The 22,504-nt window shown below is 39.0% G+C and overlaps 1 protein-coding gene across 2 annotated transcripts in view; it reads left to right on the top strand.

Annotated features, from left to right (window-relative positions):
- The first annotated feature begins 277 nt into the window (after window positions 1–277).
- Window positions 278–22,504, top strand: part of VIRMA (vir like m6A methyltransferase associated) — a 36,634-nt gene continuing 14,407 nt past the window's right edge. The window contains exons 1-14 of one of the 2 annotated variants that reach the window (XM_042463152.1): window positions 278–362; window positions 1,209–1,324; window positions 4,139–4,225; window positions 5,269–5,317; window positions 7,151–7,319; window positions 8,165–8,284; window positions 9,529–9,837; window positions 11,487–12,636; window positions 12,947–13,438; window positions 15,059–15,213; window positions 17,649–17,731; window positions 19,324–19,417; window positions 19,947–20,491; window positions 21,210–21,445. In XM_042463152.1, coding sequence (XP_042319086.1) covers window positions 300–362; window positions 1,209–1,324; window positions 4,139–4,225; window positions 5,269–5,317; window positions 7,151–7,319; window positions 8,165–8,284; window positions 9,529–9,837; window positions 11,487–12,636; window positions 12,947–13,438; window positions 15,059–15,213; window positions 17,649–17,731; window positions 19,324–19,417; window positions 19,947–20,491; window positions 21,210–21,445 — 3,668 coding nt within the window. In that variant the 5' untranslated portion in view covers window positions 278–299. Of the gene's footprint in view, window positions 363–1,208; window positions 1,325–4,138; window positions 4,226–5,268; window positions 5,318–7,150; window positions 7,320–8,161; window positions 8,285–9,528; window positions 9,838–11,486; window positions 12,637–12,946; window positions 13,439–15,058; window positions 15,214–17,648; window positions 17,732–19,323; window positions 19,418–19,946; window positions 20,492–21,209; window positions 21,446–22,504 lie in introns of both variants that reach the window. The other variant, XM_042463151.1, reaches the window with a different exon arrangement.

Raw genomic sequence — 22,504 nt, 5'->3', positions numbered from 1 at the left:
CTTTGAACCAGGGCAGTTAAAGAGGTCTCAAACTGGATTATTTCTGCAGTGTGTTTCTGGACCTAAGGGTCGGATAACAAGGGAAGATTGCTCCCTTGAAGCTCCATTTAAGACTCTCACACTGAGAGGGAAGACCCGCTGGGCTCCTTTTTGCTCTCAGCCATGACACTGAATAGAACGTTGGGAAGGAATGAGGGGAAGAGCAGCCCCGCCCTGGCAGAGAAACAGAGTGCGCGCGCAGCTCCCCTGCGACCCGGAAGTGCTTCCCTGCGCAGCCTAGGTACTTCCGCCGATGCAAAATGGCGGCGGAGACAACAACGGAGCTCCTATTTTTAGACACTTTCAAGCACCAGAGCACGGAGGTAATGGAGGCGGCGGGGACTGTGTCCTCTTTATGTTCGTTTTCCTGGGCGGAGGGGTTTCAGTGCCTCGGTTCGGGGGTGAATTAGGTGCCAGGGAGCCCGGTTCTCGGGGGGAGCAGGAGCTGTCATTGGTTACTTATAATCATAATGATGATGATATAATTTATTTATATTCCGCCTTTTCCCGGAGGAATCAAGGCGGATTACAACAGAAATGATAATAAAACAATGAGTAATCTCTTTATCAATGACAAGGAGGACAGAATTGGGGGCATACTTATCAGATTTGCAGATGACACCAAATTAGAAGGAATAGCTAGGACAGGATCAAGATTAAAACGACCTGAATAGACTAGAAAGCTGGGCCAAAGCTAACAAGATGAATTTCAACCTGGAGAACTGTAAGGTATTGCACTTAGGGCGAAAAAATAAAATGCACAGATATAGGATGGGTGACACCTGGCTGAATGAAACTACGTGTGAAAGGGATCTAGGAGTCCAAGTAGACCACAAGTTGAACATGAGTGAACAGTGTGATGCGGCAGCTAAAAAGGCCAATGCGATTTTAGGCTGCATCAATAGAAGTATAGTGTCTAGATCAAGGGAAGTAATAGTGCCACTATATTCTGCTCTGGTCAGGCCCCACCTAGAATATTGTTTCCCGTTTTGAGCATGGTGTGAGCAGCAACATGTCATAGAAAATGAATGGACAGAGCTATCATACCATTATTTGCCTTTTGGAAAATGTCTGGGCCCTTTGCCACATATTTTCCTTCAAGGAGACTACAGAGTGCTTATGAAACAGAGTGAACAGATTTTTCAACCTTGATTATTTTTTATCTCCAGCAAAGTACTAATGTAGACGTGGTTCGCTTTCCATGTGTTGTTTACATCAATGAAGTGCGTGTCATCCCTCCAGGAGTAAGAGCTCATTCTAACTTGCCTGAAAATAGAGCTTATGGGTAAGTGCAAAATGTTAAAAGAGTATCATCAGTATTTGGTTATTGTATATATATTTGCGTTGTCAAATGTCTTGTGATCATGCTTTTCACACCTCTGTGGCATAAGCTACTACTCCCATTGTAGAGATGAAATGGTAAATAGGGCGCGGCAGAGACTGCCATAAAGCGGTGTACTCAGGCCGATACTAGGGTTAGGGAGCGCCCACCATCCGCATGCTCCCTAACCCTAGTAAGGGACCGCACCAGCATCTACACGGGGGTTGGCATGATGCTGGCGCTGAGCGCCCAAATGTGGTGTGCAAGAAGTAGTGTCATAACAGCACCTCTTTCTGGTTGCAGGGCTGCAACAAATGAGCTGCTCTAGGCAGCTCCTTTTTGTTGCAGCGCCACAAGCTTCGTTCCCGTGTGGTAACCAGATGGCTGTGGGAATGAAGCCATGGGAGAAAGGGGCCTGTTGGGGGGTCCTGGGGCATGAAGCCCCAAGGACACCCCTTTTCGGGACCACGGAGAAGCGGCATTTTCCCAAAAAGCACCGGATTGGGGCCTCTGAGCTGCCAGTGAGGCTGCCCTGACCCCAATCTGGTGAGAAAAGGAGCAAGTGCAGGATGCCCCTGAAGGGGTGTTCTCTACCGCACCAATGAGAGATAACAATATGCCTAAGCAATGCAAGAAATCCTTGACAGAGGGATGTGATCCCAGGTCTCCAAGAACCATCTAACACTGTCTACTAATACTCTGGTTCTGTTTCAGCCTTCTTGAAAACTCAGAATGACATGAGAGAGCTTGGAGGAGGTTTTATGTATGGGTGAAGGCAGGAGCCATAACCAGAAGGTCAGGGATGGCTAACAGATGAGCTGGTGTCTGGGTTTATGAAATCCTGATGAACAGATACTGATAAAGTTCTCTTAGTTTGAATTAGATTTGAAACAGTTTGGAGATATTTCTGGTTGGTGCTCACACTTGTATGCTTAGTTCAGGTGTTGTGACACATAGTGGTTAGAACAAGCAAGAAAAGGGTGGTAGGAAGGGCACTTCCCAGCTCTTCCTTCATGCAGCAGCTTCCTGCATCCCACCTGGGAACCACAATTAAGGACTGGGAGATCCTTTGGAATAGCATTCACTGTTGTGAAAAGGGCTCCAATTATGTGAGGCAGAGGTTTATGGACATTATAATCACTTTTCATTCAAATATTAGGCAAATGTTTATAATAATTATTTATCTCATCTGTGTTTCATCACTATATAGCAGGCGGGCTTCCAGATACAGCTGGATTGCAGCATTCACAAATCTTAGTCAGAGTGAAGGATAATGTGAGTTGCAGTTACACTAGATTCAAAAGATGTCTACCCTGATGTAAAGAGACAAGTGTGGCTGTGCCCCAATAAACATTGCAGAGTGGAATTCTTTTGTTTAGGATCCAATTTCATTCTATTCTCTATCCCCCTAGTTTTCTTTCTATTTGGTGCTTACCTCCTCCAGTAATCAGTCAGTATTTCATGGACAATGCACTTTCTCAGTCCTTATTAAGTTTTTGATGTATATACTCACACATGACCCCAATCTTGACTGCAAAAACTTGTATAATGTTAGAAAAAGTCACATGATTAATGTGCAGATTAAGGTTCTTGGATGTTGTCAAATACAGATTGACTCTCCCTTATCCGAAATGCTTGGGACCAGATGTGTTTGGGTTTTTTGGGGGGATTTTGGAATATATGCATATATATAATCAGGTATCTTGCCGATAGTACGCAACTCTAGACATGCGATTCATTTATGTTTTGTATAGACTTTATACACATAGCCTGAAGGTAAATAAATAAAAAAGGTAAATTTATATATACTATGGCCTGTTACAGACTGCCAAAATAAAGCTGCTTCGGGTCTCTTTGGAGGTATGCTATTTAAATGATGCATGGGTCTTAAGAGTCTGGAAGCTGCACTCCAGTGCTTAGGAATGGAGTGTGGCTTTGGCGCGACCTCCGGACTTTTAGGACCCATGCACAATTTAAATAGCATACCTCCAAAGAGACCCGAAGCAGCTTTATTTGGGCAGTCTGTAACAGGCCAAAGTTTAATAATTTTGTGCATGAAACAAAGTTTGCGTATGCTGAACCATCAGACAGCAATGATGGCACTATCTGAGCCACCCATGTGGAAAATTTGGATTTTGGAACATTTCAAAATTCCGGATAAGGGATAGCCAATATGTATACAGAAGTAAGGGGTGAAACAGAGTGGCGTGGAGCCACCACAGCAACTGCATGTGTGCGGCCCCAATCTGGCCCATCACCGCTGTTTCCAACCGGCCTCTAAAAAGGAGTAGTTTTCCCCCACTCCTTTTCAGGCCGACTTCTCCGGGTTTGGGCAGTATTGGGACAGCTTCTGGCTGTGTTCGGGGTGTGCATTGTCTAAATCCCATGCCCCCCACACAGCCTGATGGTATCCCTTTTGACCCGACTGTTTTGGGCCTAAGTCTTTAAGAAAGCTTGAAAGATGAAAAAGGGTTTTGTAAATGTATGTTATCTTTTTATTGGAATTTGAATCAGTATAGAAATAAATACCAGTAATAGTTTTAGCTTGCTTTTAGATTAGTGTCCATGTATCTGAAATGTTTTTATTAATGTTAAAAAAAATTGGACACCTTATCTTAACACATTTTTTAGAAAATTAGTAGCCTTATAATTTAAAAGTTGAAAACTCATCAAAAGGAACCTTCCCCTCCAGATATTGTTGACTCTGTAAGTTGACTTGATTATTGGGTTTCTGTAAATTTTCTTTCTTTCTTTTTTTCATTTTGAATCTGTTTTCAGTGAGACATCCCCTCATACATTTCAGTTAGACCTGTTTTTCAACAACGTCAGCAAGCCAAGTGCACCTGTATTTGACAGGCTGGGAAGGTAAGTACTTACAAAGTTCCTATATATAGTGGTAGAGTTTACCCAACTTTGAATCTGTAAAATATATAATTACAGAAAATAGACTTGTTGAAAATAGAGGTGTTGTTATTCAGGAAGAGGCTCTAATTTACTTTAAAGCAAGGGTGAGGAAAGCATGCCCACCTAGAGTTACCCACCTACGTAAAAAACAAACAAACCAAAACTGTTGGAAAAAATGGAAAGTTTAAAAAAATGCCTTAGAATGCGTTATCCTTGCCCTCTGGAGGTGTGGGAAAGAAATTCATCATGTTTTTGTCTTCCCTCTAGGCTATTATAGGATCAGGGGGGTTGTCAGTACCTCATGGTTTTAAAAGGGCTTCTTCCTCATTAAAAAAAACTTCTGAAATTGTTAAAAAGAAAATTTCTAGTCTTGAAAAACTGTTTTTAAAATGTTAAAAACTTGCCTTTTTAAAAAAGTGCCCTGTTTAAAAAGTGGAGGACTGCTCTTGGAGCCTTCAAGGAAAAGAAATTCACCCCTTTTTATGAGTAAAAAAGGTGGCACGGAAGAGTTAGAGGTGCAAAAATAGTCTTGGGTAGCTATGTGCACCCAAGCAAGTGTAATATAGCAAGTGTGATATAGCAAGGCTATTTGCTTAGTGTGAGGGAATTTCCTCTAGGCTTTCTTCATGGCATAATGATTTTTCGATGTTGTTGGGAGCTATAGAAGAGGTATGAAGAAACTGTTAGGAGTTGGATGGTACATTGGGCTACTGAAGTAATGGGGAGGGGGGCTTCACCTCACTCTATACTCTGTTTTCCCTGTACCTTACTACTCCTGTAGTTACAACTTTCCTGTGGCAGAGTAAGCTAATGCGTCAAGCTGTTAGATTCCATGTATTTTTCTTATAACATAAATAGTTTATAAAGCATAAATAAACCACAGCTTTAGACTATTTTTGTCTGCCTCTTAATGTAAATAAGGAATAATTGTCATTCTAACTCAGGGCATTAGTGGAAATTCATTTTCTTTAACATCTAACATATATTTCTGTTCTGTTTAATAGCTTGGAGTATGATGAGAACTCTTCAATTATTTTCAGACCCAATGCAAAGGTAATTACCACTGTCCCCTTTGTATTATAATACCATCTAAGTGATCCTCTTGAACAGAAAGACCAATTATCCATGCACTGGACTGTTGCAATGTGTTATTCAGTTGTTCCCAGAAACCTCAGTTTGTACAAATAAAGCTGCTAAGTTAGTAATTGGGACTAACTGTAAAGAACATCATTTGCCAGTCTGTCCTGGTTGCCACTCTGTTTCCAAGCACAGTTGAGAGAGTTGGCTATAACCTGTAAAGTCTTAAATGATTTGGGGCTTGACCCCTGGGCCTGCCTCCACTGGGAAACCCCTTTCAGATTTTGCCATCACCCATGAGTTTATTTGAAAGTGGCTCATAAATCTAGGAGGAAGTAGAATTTATTATAGACATATAGGAGGGTTACAGACCGCTGCTTTGCGGCGGTCTGCCGCCGCCGCCACTTGCTCCATGTGGGAGCCGCAGCAGCCACACCGCGTGGCTCCTGCACGGACCGAAAAAGAAGCTCCAAAATGGAGCTTCTTTAAGCGGCGCCTCTATGACGTCGCGAGGCACCAGGGGCAGACTCGCGACGTCATAGATGCCGCGACACGTGCGGACGCACAGCATCTGATACATAAATATGGCGGCGGCCGTGTGGAACGGCCGCCGCCATATTGTACGTACAGAATACATACTAGGGTTAGGGGGGTGCGGAAGCACCGCCCCTTCCTAACCCTAGTACGTATTCATTACGTACTAAATGGTGGTGTGTAACCCGCCTCAAATATTAGAATTACTTTTGTTGTTGTTTTTAATGTTATATAAGAAAGGAAGAAAATTACTTGTATAATGTGATATTTGTGAAGATTATTGTGAAGACTATTTAAAAAAAGAAAGTGGCTCATAAATCACATATGGAAGGTCATGATAAGCATTAGCTCACTGTGGTGTACAGTTTGTATTGCCTGAAGCACTTTACAGACATTTGATATGGAGAGGAGTGCATGGTGCTGTCACTGTTCATTTCCACTTCAGGCAAGAGTCTATGCTGGTGGGCTCTCCTTAGATGTTTAGATAAGGGGGCACAGCACATTGCCTAGAGAAGAACAGATAAGTAGACTTCCCATCATGCCAAGGTCCAACAATTGGGGAAAGGCCTTCCTTCTATCCCAGCTGCCACTGCTGTGTCCTCCAGAGAGAGAGAGAACAGCAACCAGCATCTGTTGGACCTAATCACCTGTCCTACTGTCCTTTTCCTTGTGGGTCAGGCATCTGTCAAATAAATAATTGTAAACTGCTCATGTAAAATGCCATGTACACTGATGGCACTATATAAACAAATGGTAATATAATAACTGCCAAAATGCTGTTTCTGCATCTCCACATGTTTATTCTGTATGGATAAAATATCTGTAAATGTTCTTCCTCTGTAGATGTCATCAGTAATATTAAAAAAGAATGAGTGAAAGTGAACCTTGCCTTTCATCTATAAAAAATTACTTCTTTAATCAGAAAAGTAATAACCTTCCTTAAAAGCTACAGCTGTTCTTTCTCCATTTTAACAGTCTTTATAGGATGTTTCAGTTTTCAGGGGAAAAAAATTGTGATACAAACAGATTTAATATTTTTTCAGACAAAACTCTTCCTTAGGAGGACTAGAAGCTGAGGGTCTTAGAATTGCAACAGAATCTCGAATTTTTATCTTGAGTGGACTTTTTGTAATAAGTGGCAATATTTATAAAATTAAAATAGAACACCATAGATGTCAGACTCTTTTACTGGCCTATATTGCTATTCACCTAATAGTGTAAGTACAAAACGCCAGGATTTATTTTTGTTTGACATTTCACTTTTTCCTTCACCAGGTCAACACTGATGGGTTAGTTCTAAGAGGCTGGTACAACTGCCTGACGTTGGCAATATATGGCTCTGTTGATAGAGTAATAAGCCATGATAGGGATTCTCCACCACCTCCTCCACCGCCACCGCCTCCTCCTCAGCAGCAGACAGCTTTGAAAAGACCTCCAAAACTTGGTGAGCATTTTAGAATTGCCCAGTTTTAAATTATTTGTTTAAAAAAGGTCTTGGGTTATAGAAATACTGATTTTTCATCTATCTCTAAATCTTAATCATGGGGGTGGCGGTGGGGATAGGGGTGGAGTTTTTTGTTCTAGTCTTTAAGGTCATGTGTGCTGCCAGTGCATCACAGGTTCAAACACACTGCAAAAATAATCTAGTTTGAGTCTACTTTAACTGCCCTAGCTCAGTGCTATGGAATCCTGGGAATTGTAATATATTGTGGCACCAGAGCTCCTTAACAGAGAAGACTAAATATCTTGCAGAACTACAATTCCCAGAATTCCCTACCAATGGGCCAAGGCTGGTAAAGCGGTGTCAAACTTGATTATTTCTGCAGTGTGTTTTGGACCAGGGTTATCCTTAAACCTTTCATCAACTTCCTGGTTTTCATTGCTGTTTTAGACCTCATCCACATTGCAGAAATAATCCGGTTTGATACCACTTCAACTGCCATAACTCAGTGCTGTGAAATTCTGGAACTTGTAGTTTATTGTGGTGTCACAACAAACTACAAACTACAAATCCTAGGATTCCATAGAATAGACCATGGCAGTTGAAATGGTGTCAAACCAGAGTATTTCTGCAGTGTGTATGAAGCCTCTGTGCAAAGCACCTGAAAGAAGAAATTACAGTGTGTGCACTGGAGGCAGTTTAAGCAACTCTTTATTTAGTGCCTGGCAAAATTGTTTTGTAGACTGAAGGAAATGTTCAAAGCTGTTTGGTCCTTTCATCCTCCTGTATTTGTGACATTAAAAAAAACTCATCAAAATTTTTGTTTGAATAAAACATTTTTATAGCAGATGGAGAGAAAGAGGATCAGTTCAATGGCAGTCCTCCACGACCACAACCTAGAGGGCCCAGAACTCCACCAGGCCCTCCTCCTCCTGATGATGATGAAGATGAACCAATGCCTGTATCAGGTACATAGGAGATATATTTTGTTCTTTTCTGTTTACTTATGAATGTGCATATGCATGAATATATTGGCAAGATTCAAAGATGTAGCTGTGGTAGTCTGTAGAATCAGTATGTAGAGAGATTTTGTAGCACTTTTGAGACTAACTGAAAGAATGAAAAAAGAATGAAGTCTATGAAAGCTCATGCTGCCAATTTCTTTCTTTCTGTTAGTCTCAGTGCTACAAGATCTCTCTATCTGTTGGCAGGGGGAAGTCTTGGGTTTTTTTTTAGTGCATTAACTGACAGATTGCATTCTTTTGTTCATTCCTTTTTCTGTAACTGGGTTTGGTGTTCGATAGATTTAATATTCAATTTAAAATCAGGAATAACACCTTGCACATGTAAACTAAAGTGTGTGTGTGGTGATTTTGCATAGGGTTCTGAACAAGTTCACACATTATATCACAGATCTAAAGAGTGTGTACTTGATAAAGAGCTACATCCAGTGTAGCTTTTTGTCATTTGCATTTTCATAGATTTGTCACATTCCTCTTCACATTTTTAGTGTACATCTATCTATCCCATTGAGATTCAGTGGATAGATGGGAACACTGATTTTCATCGTATCGTTATTGTTTTCTTTATATTTACGTTTTAAAGAAAGGATAAGGAAAGAGGACTTCAGTGACTAGCCCTGAATCACTCCAGATTTTATTGAGGATACAACAGGGAAAGAACTATGTGCTATGATCTCTTTCATTTAATGAATTCCATCATAGTATCTCATGAATGAGATGTTTTACAGCCACTACTGAATTGCCACTGGGCAGTGGTAATTGTAGCATGAATCATCCGAAGCTTGCTACATAGGGAAGAATTGGCAAACATATTAGCCTTTTGAAACTTTGTCTGCCGTCGGATTTACAGAACCAGATCACCAATTTATGAAAGTATCTTGCTTGTTTTGCCTGAAGGACTGATAGTAAATCATCTATTATTTTTATAAGTTTTTAAAAATTTAGTGCACATGCAGACATCCTTTTACCAAAAGGACACATTATTCGCATCTGCAGGGTTAAAATAATATGAAAATTTATAGAATTCTCTAAACAGAACTTTAACATGCACAGCTGCATTGCTTGCTCAGCTTTTATTATAGGTGGCTTTCTAAAATAAACAATTTCTGCAATACCATACTGTACTATTACTATATTACACCATACATTACATTTTAAATCAGTTATCTTCTTAATGACATTCCTTTCAGTGGTTGGAGAAAAAGATGATGAAGTTGATCACAGAGAGGATTACTTTGAACCCATTTCCCCTGATCGGACATCTGTTCATCAAGAAGGTCCATACTCTGATGAAGCAGAAGTGGAAGAAGATCAGCCAGAAGAAGTAGAGGATGATGAAGAAGGGGTGGATGTTGAGGAAGAGGAAGAGGAGGAAGATGATGAAGATGGTCAGACAGAGAGTATTCCTGAGGAAGAAGATGATGATGAAGAGGAAGAAGTAGAAGATGGTGATGAAGAGGATGAAGAAGAAGATGGTGATGAAGAGGAGGAAGTTGAAGGTATGCAAACACGAAAGTCAATGGGTTGTTTCATTCATGTGTATATGTCATGTACTATCATCACTTAATTACTTAGTACTTGACTCTTAATTATATGTGTGATTTGTCCCCATTGGAAAAGAATTGATTTTCACTTGATACTGAAGTGTGTGAATTTTCTGTGCTGCTTAATCAGTAATGCCCAAGTGAACTGAACATGCAACTGGAATTAAGGAGGTTATTTTTTTGGAATCTAAGCACTTGAATAGGCAATAAGGAAAAGGTACTCTTTAGAAAGAGGAGGTTACACTCGGAAATTTGGTGGAGGAGTCTATGGTTGAGTTTTACAACCTTTGTTTTAAACAGTTGTAGTTTAAAAGTGAAGTAGAGGGTATCAGTTTTTTACCTTTCCAATTAAATAAGTTTATTTGTGACCTAACATTTTAGTCATTTTTACAAATTCAAGTATTTAATATTCCAGTGCTGAAATTATATTATTTTATTGCTGTGCAAAGATCCCTCCATGTTGTCCTGGTTAGTCAGTGCTTGGGGGCGATGTTTAGTAATGAGATACATGACCTCAAAGCTTCATGATTTCAACATTGTTTACTTTTAAAAATTAAAAACATATTAGAAATTCAAAGTTCTTCCATTGTTCGACTAAAGCAAGGGGTAAGCAATTGTGGTAGACACCAGCATTTAGCCCCACAGCAGGCGACAGTGTGTGATTTTTGGTCAAATTTCACTACCATATATGATTTATAGGGGTTTAATAATACTGTAATTTGGGGTTTACAAGTGGTTTTACAACACATCTGCCACAATTGGAGGCCTTCAGGAATACCTCAGAGACTGCATTTTCGTCATGCCTGTACTGAAGCAGTATATATGCAACTCTTCAGATAAACTAAAATGCATGTGAACAAGTGATAAATAGCGACAGAACTACCCAGTATGCAACTAGATTGGCCTTGTATGTTAGTAAGCCAGTTTCTTTGCTGCTTTGTTATTTGACCTGTTACTTATGATGGCTGATATGAAGTTGAAGGCCAGTAAAGCAAAATAGTTTTTACAAACCTTTCCATTTCCTTATCTCTCATCTTTACAGATTAAAGTGTGCTTAGGCCTGTGTGTTCTTACTGCCTCCCCCTTTTTGAGTTTCTTGTTTTATTTTTTTAAAAAAAATATTGGGATTTTATTGGGAGCTTAAGCTAGTCACACATGAGCTAGTCACTCACATTTGAAATCTTGTTCTGATCATGTTAATTTGGAAGTAAGTCTTGCTGTGAGACTTGGTATCAACATGCATAGGCTTGCAGTGTTGGATAAATTTGGACTATTGCCTTGACTAAAGGAAGATCAGTAGAACCCTCGGTTAAAATCCTTGTTCTGGAGTGGCTTGAATTGTATCTTATTTTTGCATCCATCTCATCCACTGGATGCTCTGCTATTTGTTTAGAAAAGATCCTGCAAAAAGTTAAAGTTGTTGTTATTTATTGCTGGATCGTCTCTGTATGAGCAAGTGAGAGAAGAAGCTTTATTCTTCCCCTCTTCGCAAACTGTGTGTATGTGTGTGTATATAAATCTAAATGTGTGTTTGTGTGTGTCTATATTTTGTTTAACTGTAGAAGGATGTGTTCAACAAAGTGATTCCAAATCTTTCATTTCAGGGGATGATGGTTATGAACAGATTTCAAGTGATGAAGATGGAATTGCTGACTTGGAACGTGAGACGTTTAAGTATCCAAGCTTTGATATAGAATACACTGCAGAGGATCTAGCCAGAGTGCCACCTGTAACCTATGATCCATTTGATAGAGAGCTTGGGCCACTACTGTACTTTGGCTGTCCCTACAAGACTACTTTTGAGATGGAAATTGCCAAAATGAAAGAGCAAGATCCAGACAAGGAAAACTCTGGAGCAGTTGAGGCCTCTGTGAAGTTGACTGAATTCTTTGAACTATATCAGGAGGAGAGAGGTGCAAAATGGGTCACTGCTTTGGAAGAAATTTCAAGTTTAATAGTCAAAGGACTGAGCTACTTGCAGTTAAAGGACACAAATCAGGATTATATAAGCCAGTTAGTTGACTGGACAATGCAGTCCTTAAACCTGCAAGTAGCCTTACGGCAGCCAATTGCTTTGAATGTCCGTCAGCTTAAAGCTGGGACGAAACTTGTTTCTTCGCTGGCAGAATGTGGAACTCAAGGAATAGCTGGACTCCTGCAAGCAGGAGTAATTAATTCTTTATTTGAACTGCTCTTTGCAGATCATGTCTCCTCTTCTCTTAAACTCAATGCTTTTAAAGCTCTAGATAGTGTTATTAGCATGACTGAAGGGATGGAGATATTTTTGAGGAGTGGCTTAGAACCACATGAAAAAAGTGGTTATCAGAGACTACTGGAGCTTATCCTACTGGACCAGACGGTAAGGGTAGTAACTGCAAGCTCTGCCATTCTACAGAAGTGCCACTTCTATGAGGTTTTATCTGAGGTCAAAAAGTTTGCTGACCAATTAGCAGAAAGTTCTCCACCTCTTTCAAATCATTCTGAACCTGAGCAGGACTCAGATGCTGGGCTTGAGCGAGCCAGCCAGGAATATGAGAATGATGTGGAAGCTCCAATGGATATGGACAACCTTTTGGAATCATCCAGTATGAGTGAAGGAGAAGTGGAAAAACTCATTAACCTTTTGGATGAAATTTTGCATCTGATGGAGACTGCCCCTCACACCATGATCCAGCCACCTGTGAAATCTTTTCCAACAACAGCACGTATTACAGGACCCCCTGAAAGGGACGACCCTTTCCCAGTCCTGTTCAGGTATGTGGCTTTCATTGTTTTTAGTGCATTCCAAAGGATAACTGTTACCTGTCTTGAATCTCATAGTGGGAGAAAGGTGGGATATAAAATAAATGTTCAAGAGTGGATCACACTCCCTCAGAGTGTGATGGAGTCTCCTCCTTTGAAGGTTTTTAAACAGAGGTTGGATGGTCATCTGTCAGCAGTGCTTTGATTGTGTGTACCTGCATGGCAGGGGTTTGACTGGATGGCCCTTAAGGTGTTTTCCAACTCAATGATTCCGTGATTCTATTCTGTGATTCTAAACATACTTCTCTTTTTGTTTTTCCAGATATCTTCATAACCATCATTTCTTGGAATCTATTACATTGCTTCTGTCAAATCCAGTAACAAATGTACACCCTGGGGTGCTTCAGTCTGCTAGGGATATACTAAGGTTCTTGGCTCAGTCACAGAAAGGTCTCCTTTTTTTCCTCTCTGAGTATGAAGCCACAAACCTGCTAGTTCGAGCCTTTTGCCAGTTTTCTGATCCTGATCAGGAAGAAGGTCTCCAGACAGACGGGGCAAGTGATGAAGCATTTCCCCTGTGGCTTCTTCATTCAACACAGACACTGCAGTGCATTTCAGAACTGTTCTGCCATTTCCAGCGCTGCACCGTCACTGATGAAACTGACCATTCAGATCTCCTGGGAACGCTTCATAACCTTTACTTGATCACTTTTAACCCTGTAGGAAGAGCTGCTGTTGCCCATGTCTTCAGCCTTGAGAAGAATCTGCAGAGTCTTATTACTCTAATGGAATTCTATTCCAAAGAAGCACTAGGGTAACTCTAATTTCTGTTTCATTATCTTTAGGTTTTATAGTTTTTAATGGCTGTTTGTAAGTCACTGAAATGGAGCACTATGGCATGATAGAGAATTTGATTTGTAACCCCTTTTTTCTTCTTTTTGTAAATAGTTTTCCATTAAAGAAGTAACCCAAATTTTCACAGTTATGGAGCTGTGGAAACTTATTCGTCACACGTGTCTTTCTGTCTATCTATAGCTGGGCTATGAAATAGACTTTAGTTCTTCTCAATCATTGCTTGATTTGGCTGAAATTATTGCTTTGTGGGTCGGAAATACTTAAGATATTTAAATAGCACATTCACAAGTCCCTCAAATGGACAAGCTGTGTTTGACAGAATTTGAAAATATTAATTTGATAGTACAGTATATGAATCTGTTCAATTTCATTTGAAAAATGAAACATAGATGACATGAAAGAATAGTGAAGACCAAATATTTTCAAACTGAATATTCTGTGTGGGTTTGGGCACTACTGTGATGAAAAGGAGAATAGGAAGCACATTGTCCTTCCTCCTCATCTTATCTCATACAAGGTGATATCTTTCATTTTCATGAATGTGGAAATCATCCAGATCATGGAGCACAGCAAAAGTTCTGTTTTGTGTTTGATGGAAATCTGGAGAAACAGGAAATGCACCTATGCTTTCTGATTTCCTTTCTTTTATGAGTGTGAATCTAACAATATACATATACCTACAACATATTTTTGTTTTGTCTTGTTATACTTCTCATTATTTGTGGATACACATTGGTAGAGGCTAAAATTATTTTAAAATTTGATCTCAAAGCTTATGTAGTAGGTTTCTAAAAAAGAGAGTGGAGGGGTGTTGGTGCTTCAGGACAGATTACACTCTTGCCATTCACGAGGAGCTGCTTCCTTTTTTATAAGAATTAAAGTACAGTATTTACACTGACCCGTGGATAAGTCGACTCAGGTTTTTTTGGTCAAATTTTTGTCTAAAATTTCTAGACTTATACATGAGTATATACAGTATATTCTTCCAATGTTAGGCAGTTTATATAAAATACATATTAATAAGCACATTCATGGGATACTGACTGTATTTTAGCTTTGAAAAACACTCCTGTATGTTGCAATTCCAGAATAGGTGGCTAAGGAACCTGTGCTCCTTTATATATTCTTGGGTTGCAAGTATAACATCCCTTACCGTTAGCCATACTGTTGGAGCACATGAAAGTAATAGGACTGGAAGTTTCACATTCCTATTGTATATAAAAAGTTAAAATTGGTCATCACAGATGTAGTTTCACATAGCACAGTGGTAAATACAATGATTGCGCTAAACAGGTGTTGTTTATGGCAGGAGTCATGAGTTCTGTGTTGTGAGCTCAGAGCAATGATGTTCTTGGGGCTATTTCTTGGGACTTTTTTGACCACTATAATTCATTTTTCTGTTAATGTTTTTTTATTTTTTTTAAAGTAATATATTTAAAAGTACAGAAAATTTAAAATAATACCTTCTCATCTATATAAGCATATAAATCAAAATCTTGAATGTTCTGTCAACAGAATGTAAGGATTCAAGTCTATTAAAGTTTTCTCGGTTTTAATAAAAAAAAAATCTCTGTTTCAGTGATACCAAGTCAAAGAAGTCAGTTGCCTATAATTATGCCTGCATCCTTGTTCTTCTGGTGGTCCAGTCTTCCAGTGATGTCCAAATGCTTGAACAATACTCAGCACCTTTGTTGAAGCTTTGCAAAGCTGATGAAAATAACACTAAATTGCAAGGTACAGTATGTGTCATTATTGGTCCAGTAGCTGAAACAGTGCAGAAAAAAAAACACATTGTTGGTATCTATAATATGGATGTTCTGATGATCGACCTGATAATATGCACAATCAGATTCTACTTTATATTATATATATTATTATTATTTTTATTTAGGTATTTATATCCCGCCCTTCAGCCCTAATGGCTATCAGGGCGGCTTACAATTATTATTTTTAATCAGACAGTTCCCTGCCCTCAGGCTTACAATCTAAAAGACACAACACAAAAGGAGAAGGGAATGGTGGAGGGAAAGGGGATGAGGTCCAGTTGTTCTTCTCTCCCTCTAAGGCCTGGACCAAGGCAGATGGACCGGAGGGAGGACTCTTCTTATTCAGGCTAACCTGATGGTAATGCAGATTATTTGGCTGAATTGCTGAAAAACTGAATAATCTTTTTTGCACTTCAAAAGGTTTTGAAACCTTACATCAAGCATTCTGGACCTGGGGTGCCTGCACCCCCAGAGGATGCAAGATGGAGTTTTAGGGGATGTGACAAGCGGTTTGTGTTCTTGAGTGATGAGTCACTGCTCAGCCAATCCCAGTGCGCCTTGAGAAGTGGTAGTAGGTGGCTGTGTTGCATAGATAGTAGTCTCATTGTTTATTTAACCAAAAGGAGAGAACTTTACAATTTACAATTGTTCACATTTTTTTCTGAATAAATTAGAATCTAATTGCTCAGTTTATACACTGAGTTAAAAGCTTATTTTTTAAAGTTCAGTTTGTTCACCCGCAATATTGTATGTGGTTCAGTTTGTAGTTTAAAAGTTAGAAATTAGATGTCTTTACCTTCCAACGTGATACTAATTTTGTAGGCGGTGCAAAAATTAACCAAAACATTTCCTTGGGGGTGGGTATAGAAAAAATTGGGAACCACTGTCTTAAATGTTTCTTAGTTTATTTAAGGCACTGCTCACTGGTGGGAATCTTTTCATAAGTGGAGAAAATGTTCAGTCTTGTGATTCTTTAAACTCTCCCCTCATTCCATTAGTGTTGTTTCTTTTGTGCCTGTACAATTTTAAGATACAGCAGCTATGACTGAAATAAATGTACAGTGTATTCGCATCATACTTACGCTGAAAGCCGCACGATGAGGAAATTGTGCATTTGTCCATGGCACCGCACTGTGCCATGTGCACAAGCCCCATTAGTTTCAATAGGGCTCAAGCACATGTGAAACTTGCCTTATGCAGAAGTGCCCGGAACAGATCCCCACATAAGGCATGGGCGCACGGTACAACTGTTTGTACTTCCAATTTCCATGCTAAAGCTTCCTTGAATTCCTGTTTTCTTTTCAATTGCCTGTGCTGCAAATTCAGTAATCTTTGAAATGATGAGGCCTGTCAAAACATATTCTGGTAATGTTGGACTTTGCTGTTAAATAGGCAAATGTTATGCCTCAATGTGCATTCCAACCCCCAAGCAAGGGAACATCAGACATTGCTGTAACCACTTGATCATTGCATTGATCTTCCACATGAGTCAACTGATGCTTAACATTTGCAACAAAGATTTTTCCATATATGGAGTAAGGAATGCCATGTGTCCAAGCAAGCCGTCTGAACTCTTGTAGAAGCCAAGATTACTAAACTGAGACTGTCATACTTTGGGCATACCATGAGAAGACTAGACTCACTAGAAAAGACAATAATCCTTGGCAAGCTAGAAGGCAGTAGAAAAAGAGAAACATTATATGACAGGTGGCTAGACTCAAATCAAAGAAGCCACTGTGCAAGACCTGAGCAGGGCTGTTGATGATAGAGTGACTCGGAGGTCTGTTATTCGTGGGGTAGCCATAAATCAAAATTGACTAAGTGGCAGTTAAGAACAAAGAGATGACAGTGATTAAAATATTTTTGTTGCTGATGTTGTTTCAGATGATTCCTATATTATTTTTTCACAAAATCATTGAGAGTGCTATTCAGTTGAAGCTTCAATCCAATATATTTGGAAGTAATCTCAGTTGAAATCAGCATTTATGCACATAACATTTGCCATTTAACTTAGACCTTTGTTTATTTTTTCAGTATTTAAATAGGAATCATTAGAGGAGAATATGTATCTATTTTTGATTGTATTTGTGAAATCAAAGTCTTTATCATGGGGAAACTACTCTGGTAAAGAAAGAAATAGATTGTCAGTAGAATTTTTGATGCTCTTATTAGTTGAGGGAGAGGTAATCTGAAGTATGATGCGACAATAAAGAAGAATTTCAGATGAAACTGAATTAAAATTTTGTCATATATATGTACTGCGTTTGTGCTGCATGAATTAAAGCTGTTTAAAACTTTTCGGAAGGAAAACTGTCACTGTTACTTTAATGGTTGTCACAATTTTTGAACATGTAGTTTTACATAGTAATCAAGTTCATCAAGTTGCCTTGTGTTTTTTTTTAGAACTTAGCAAATGGCTAGAGCCTTTGAAAACCATTCGATTTGAAATTAATTGTATCCCAAATCTCATTGAATATATCAAACAGGTTAGTAAAAAGTGAATAAAAAAATAAATATTTGCATATTCTTAAAATTATCTGTTTAGAGATATTTTGTTAGGTTTACAGTTCACAGACTTACTTTTTTATTGTACAGTAGTTCTAAAAGAGATGACTAACAAAGGATGCTATATAATATTTACTTAAAGTCTTGTAATAAGCAAATTTTCAATTTGAAAATTTCAGTATAGTAGTAGTACTAAAACATTCAAACAGAAGAAGATCCTTGTTTTAAACCAGGGGTAGGCAAGCTTTTTGAGCCAGGGGCCGGGTTGCTGTCCCTCAGACAACTGGGGGGCCGAAGCCAAAAATTAAATAATTTTAAAAAATTAAAAATTAATTAAATAAATAAACCGGGACAACTGTAGGACAAAATTTTCAAATGGAGGACACTTTTTTTAAAAAATGGAGGACATGCAAAAAAAATTGCTGATTTTTTAAAAAAATGTTAATATAAATGCATGTTTCGGAGGCTTCTATAGGCAATTGCCCCCCCTTGCCCGCCTCCTCCTGATAGGCCAAAGGCTCCAGTGGCAATCGGCGGCAGGACCGGGTGGGGGCCGGTCCCAAAGCCTTGCCGGGCCGCATCCGGCCTGCGGGCCGCAGGTTGCCTACCCCTGTTTTAAACAGTTTGTTTAATTAATCATTTCAAATAATGCTCTTCTGAAACGTAGACAAGATGTGTTGTTTCAATTGCAGTTACTAATTGTTTGAATTATTTTAAACGGCAGTGAGGACAGATCTGGATTTGGACCATTCAGATCATTTCTCTGCCCCCATGGCTGTTAATTGTATTGAGAACTCCACTCCAGATTGGGACTACAACAATGGCAAAAGATTAAAGTTCCTTTGCCACTGTGGTTCATTTCAGTTCCCCCTTCCTCCTGTATGTTTGCTTTTGGTAACATCTGTGGTGGGTAGGCTTCCAGATGTTTTTGCCCTTCATTTCTCCTTAGTCTTCACCATTTGCTATGTGGGGAAAGGGCTTATGGGAGTTGTAGGCCAAATACCTTTAGAGGGCCATAGTTGCCCACACCTGATATAATTAATGAAATTAACCATTGCATGAACAATGTAGCAACTAGTTTGAGCCCAGATTTTTATGAGTGTTTGTGTATCTAAGTACAGTAGAGAACTTGCACAAGAGTTGGGAAATCAGTCAGTTACCAAATTAGGAAACATTGTACTGCAAGGATGTGATGAAGATAAACCATGGTATTTCTGGTATACCAGATAAATATTGGATGCTAGGTTTTCTTGCATGAGCAATAGCTACAGTGGATATGGACCTGATCTGGCAAGGAAGTTACTACATTCGTAGAGTATATATTCAGGATCACATAGCATTAATTAGTAATGCTTTAACTGTTAAAATGCTGAGTACTCACTGTTTTTTTAAAAATCTAAATTGTATCGGTGGACTATAGGTTTTCTTGCTTTTTTGAAAAAACCCCACACAAGTCTAAAGTCAGTTCATTCATAATTCCCCAGAAGTGAAACGAATTTGTATATCATACTAAATGCATTTTTGTTGAACTTTCATTATTTCAACATATATAATTGTTTTTTTTATTTGAAAGAATATTGATAGCTTGATGACCCAGGAAGGAGTTGGTCTTCCCACTGCACTTCGTGTCCTGTGTCATATTGCATGTCCACCTCCACCTGTTGAAGGTATGAAATTTATTCCATGTCTTACCTCTTATTCCTTACTGTATCTCAGATTCAATCAAACTTTCCTCTAAAATCTACAGTTGGACGTCCGTATCAGCAGGGGATCCCCAATAGATACAAAAAAACTCAAGACCTTGGGATCCTGTTGTCCCTAATGATGGCATGACATGTGTATGGCCACATGCACATGCAGCCATTGGAGACAACAGGATTTACCATCCACAGATGCTCAGATTAACGGATGGCAAGCCCATGCATATGGAGGTCCGACTGTATTATTGTTTGTTTTGGAACATCATAATTGATGTTTGTGCATGCCAGTTTTGGAATTAATCTAGTCTCTATTGAGTAAAATGAAAGGTTTTTCAGCCTTGGTGGAATTTTTGACAGTCAAAACATTGCATGTCCTTGATCACTGACAATGTCCTCAAAATATATATATAAATCATTACACCAAATCTATATTTCTTACTGAGAGAAAGATGGAATATGAAGAAAGTTTTGATCTTTTTTCTCCTTCTTCTTAAAGGCCAACAAAAGGACCTTAAATGGAACCTTGCAGTGATTCAGCTCTTCTCTTCTGAAGGAATGGACACTTTTATCCGGGTTCTGCAAAAGTTAAACAGCATCCTTATTCAGCCCTGGAGGCTGCATGTCAACATGGGAACCACCCTCCACAGAGTCACTACCATCTCCATGGCCCGGTGTACTCTCACTCTCTTGAAAACCATGCTAACTGAACTACTGCGGGGAGGATCCTTTGAGTTCAAAGATATGCGTGTTCCTTCAGTACTTATTTCCTTACACATGCTTTTGTGTTCTATTCCCCTCTCAGGACGTTTAGACAGTGATGAACAAAAAATCCAGAATGATATTGTTGATATTTTGTTGACTTTTACCCAGGGTGTTAATGAAAAGCTAACTATCTCAGAAGAAACTTTGGCCAATAATACTTGGTCACTCATGCTAAAGGAGGTTCTCATTTCTATTCTGCGAATTCCTGAAGGATTTTTCTCTGGTATTATACTACTTTCTGAATTGCTGCCCCTACCATTGCCCATGCAAACCACTCAGGTATGTAATAACTATGAATAAGCTTTAAAATAAAAATTTGAAGGGAGGGTGGTTAAGAAGTGACATATGAAAAGCTGAGGAATGTGTCTTCAGTTGGCCTGCTTCATATGAAAAGAACTATAGTTTTTATGTGCAAAGAAATACTTCTTGTTGACAATTGGCTAGAATCATTCTACCAGTTTCTTGTAATTATAACTGGTTAGTATACATTTATTCACAGTAAAATGACTTGTCTTGCCAACTGTCCTACCAGCAGACTTTTTGATAAACAGCTTGTGATGTGTTGCCTATTAGTTAAACGTGTTACATTTTTTGTCTGTGTGAAATTACATACTTCTTGCCATTTTTTTATTAAACCCAGGCCACTTTGAATCTCTGAAAACAAACAGATTTTTCTCATTTTACTTCTCTTCAGGATTACATCATTTCTCTTTCCTTTTCTGAGTCTTGAGCTTTTATGCTTGGGTTTTGTTCATTTTAAACAAAGTTTGAAGAGAAAGGGAAGATGTGGCCCTGATGTCTAAATAGGTGTCTGGGAGATGTTTTTTTTTATAAAATATGCACTTTCAGACATGGAAGGGACTGCACCCCCCCCCCCAATTGTTTATTTCTGTGTACATACATATACTTGCTAGAAAGATTTCCAATTGTCTAGTGGTCACCCAAGGAATAATGCCATAAATGCGACATTAACAATATGTTTTTCCCCTCCTGCTAGGTTATTGAACCACATGACATTGCAGTGGCTCTCAACACTAGAAAACTATGGAGCATGCACCTCCATGTTCAGGCAAAACTGTTACAAGAAATAGTGCGCTCCTTCTCTGGTTCCACCTGTCAGCCTATTCAGCATATGCTAAGGCGGATTTGTGTTCAGCTGTGTGATCTGGCCTCACCAACTGCTCTCCTTATTATGAGGACTGTTTTGGATCTCCTTGTAGAAGATCTGCAAAGGTACAATCCAGTACTTTGTCAAAAGTTGTAGCCAAACTGATCCTATTAGCTACAGTCATGCCTGCGATATATTGAGGACTATATTAATATATTTGTGTTTGATTTCTGTCCACCTTTCTCCCAACACTGGGATCTGGGGACTTTCACAACAGAAGGCACACAGCTAAAATTACAATGTGTTACACTATTAATCATAATACAGGGGACGGGGGAATAATATAATACCCCCTCCTTTTTGAAGCGTCTTCCTCAACAACCAGTCAGTTATCAAAAACCTGATTAAGTAAAAAGGTGTTCGCTTGTTATGGAAGCAGAACAGGAAGGGGGGCAACCTAGCCTCCTTTGCAAGGGAATTTCACAATTTGGGAACAACTAAGAAGGTCTTTTTTCATGTCCATACCAAAAGTGCCGGTGAGTTTAGCAAGACCAAGCAAAGAGGTTGCTCTTCAATCTTAAAACTCAGGGAGGTTCATATGGTAGTTTGAATTTAAGAAGTCTAAGGTTGTATCATTCATAACCAGCATCCTGAACTGACCCTGAAAATGGACCAGTAGCCAGTAAACATCTCAGTGATGTTCAAGATGTGGGGTGGCTACGTCTCACTTGCTGCTTTTCATTGCTAGAGTTTGAGTGTTTAGAAATGATGGGATTATTATTAGTAGACTCCTTGATTGTTTCAATTGTTTTAATGTTAAATCTTGGTATGTTAGTACAGTATTGCATTACGTAGATAAATGTGTGACAGTTTGGAGGTGTAGAATTTTATTTATTGTTAATGTGGTTTGTTTTAATTTATTGTATTTAGTTAAGGTAAAGGCTGATTAATTAGTGTATATTCATTAACATATCTCCTTTGTTTTGTTTATGTATTTGGTTAACCGCTTTGATCTATGGAAAAGCGGTATATAAATAAAATTTATTATTATTATTATTATTATTATTATTATTATTATTATTATTAGTCAGTATCAGCTGCCTTGGGCTCTTTGGATCAGGCTCACCACTTCTCTTGGGTATACATTATAGTATGGATTGTGGACTGTGTTTCCTCATGGGAGG

The sequence above is a fragment of the Sceloporus undulatus genome, chromosome 4 (assembly GCF_019175285.1).
Source record: "Sceloporus undulatus isolate JIND9_A2432 ecotype Alabama chromosome 4, SceUnd_v1.1, whole genome shotgun sequence".
NCBI classification, from domain to species: Eukaryota; Metazoa; Chordata; class Lepidosauria; order Squamata; family Phrynosomatidae; genus Sceloporus; species Sceloporus undulatus.
This window is presented reverse-complemented; position numbering and strand designations above follow the sequence as displayed.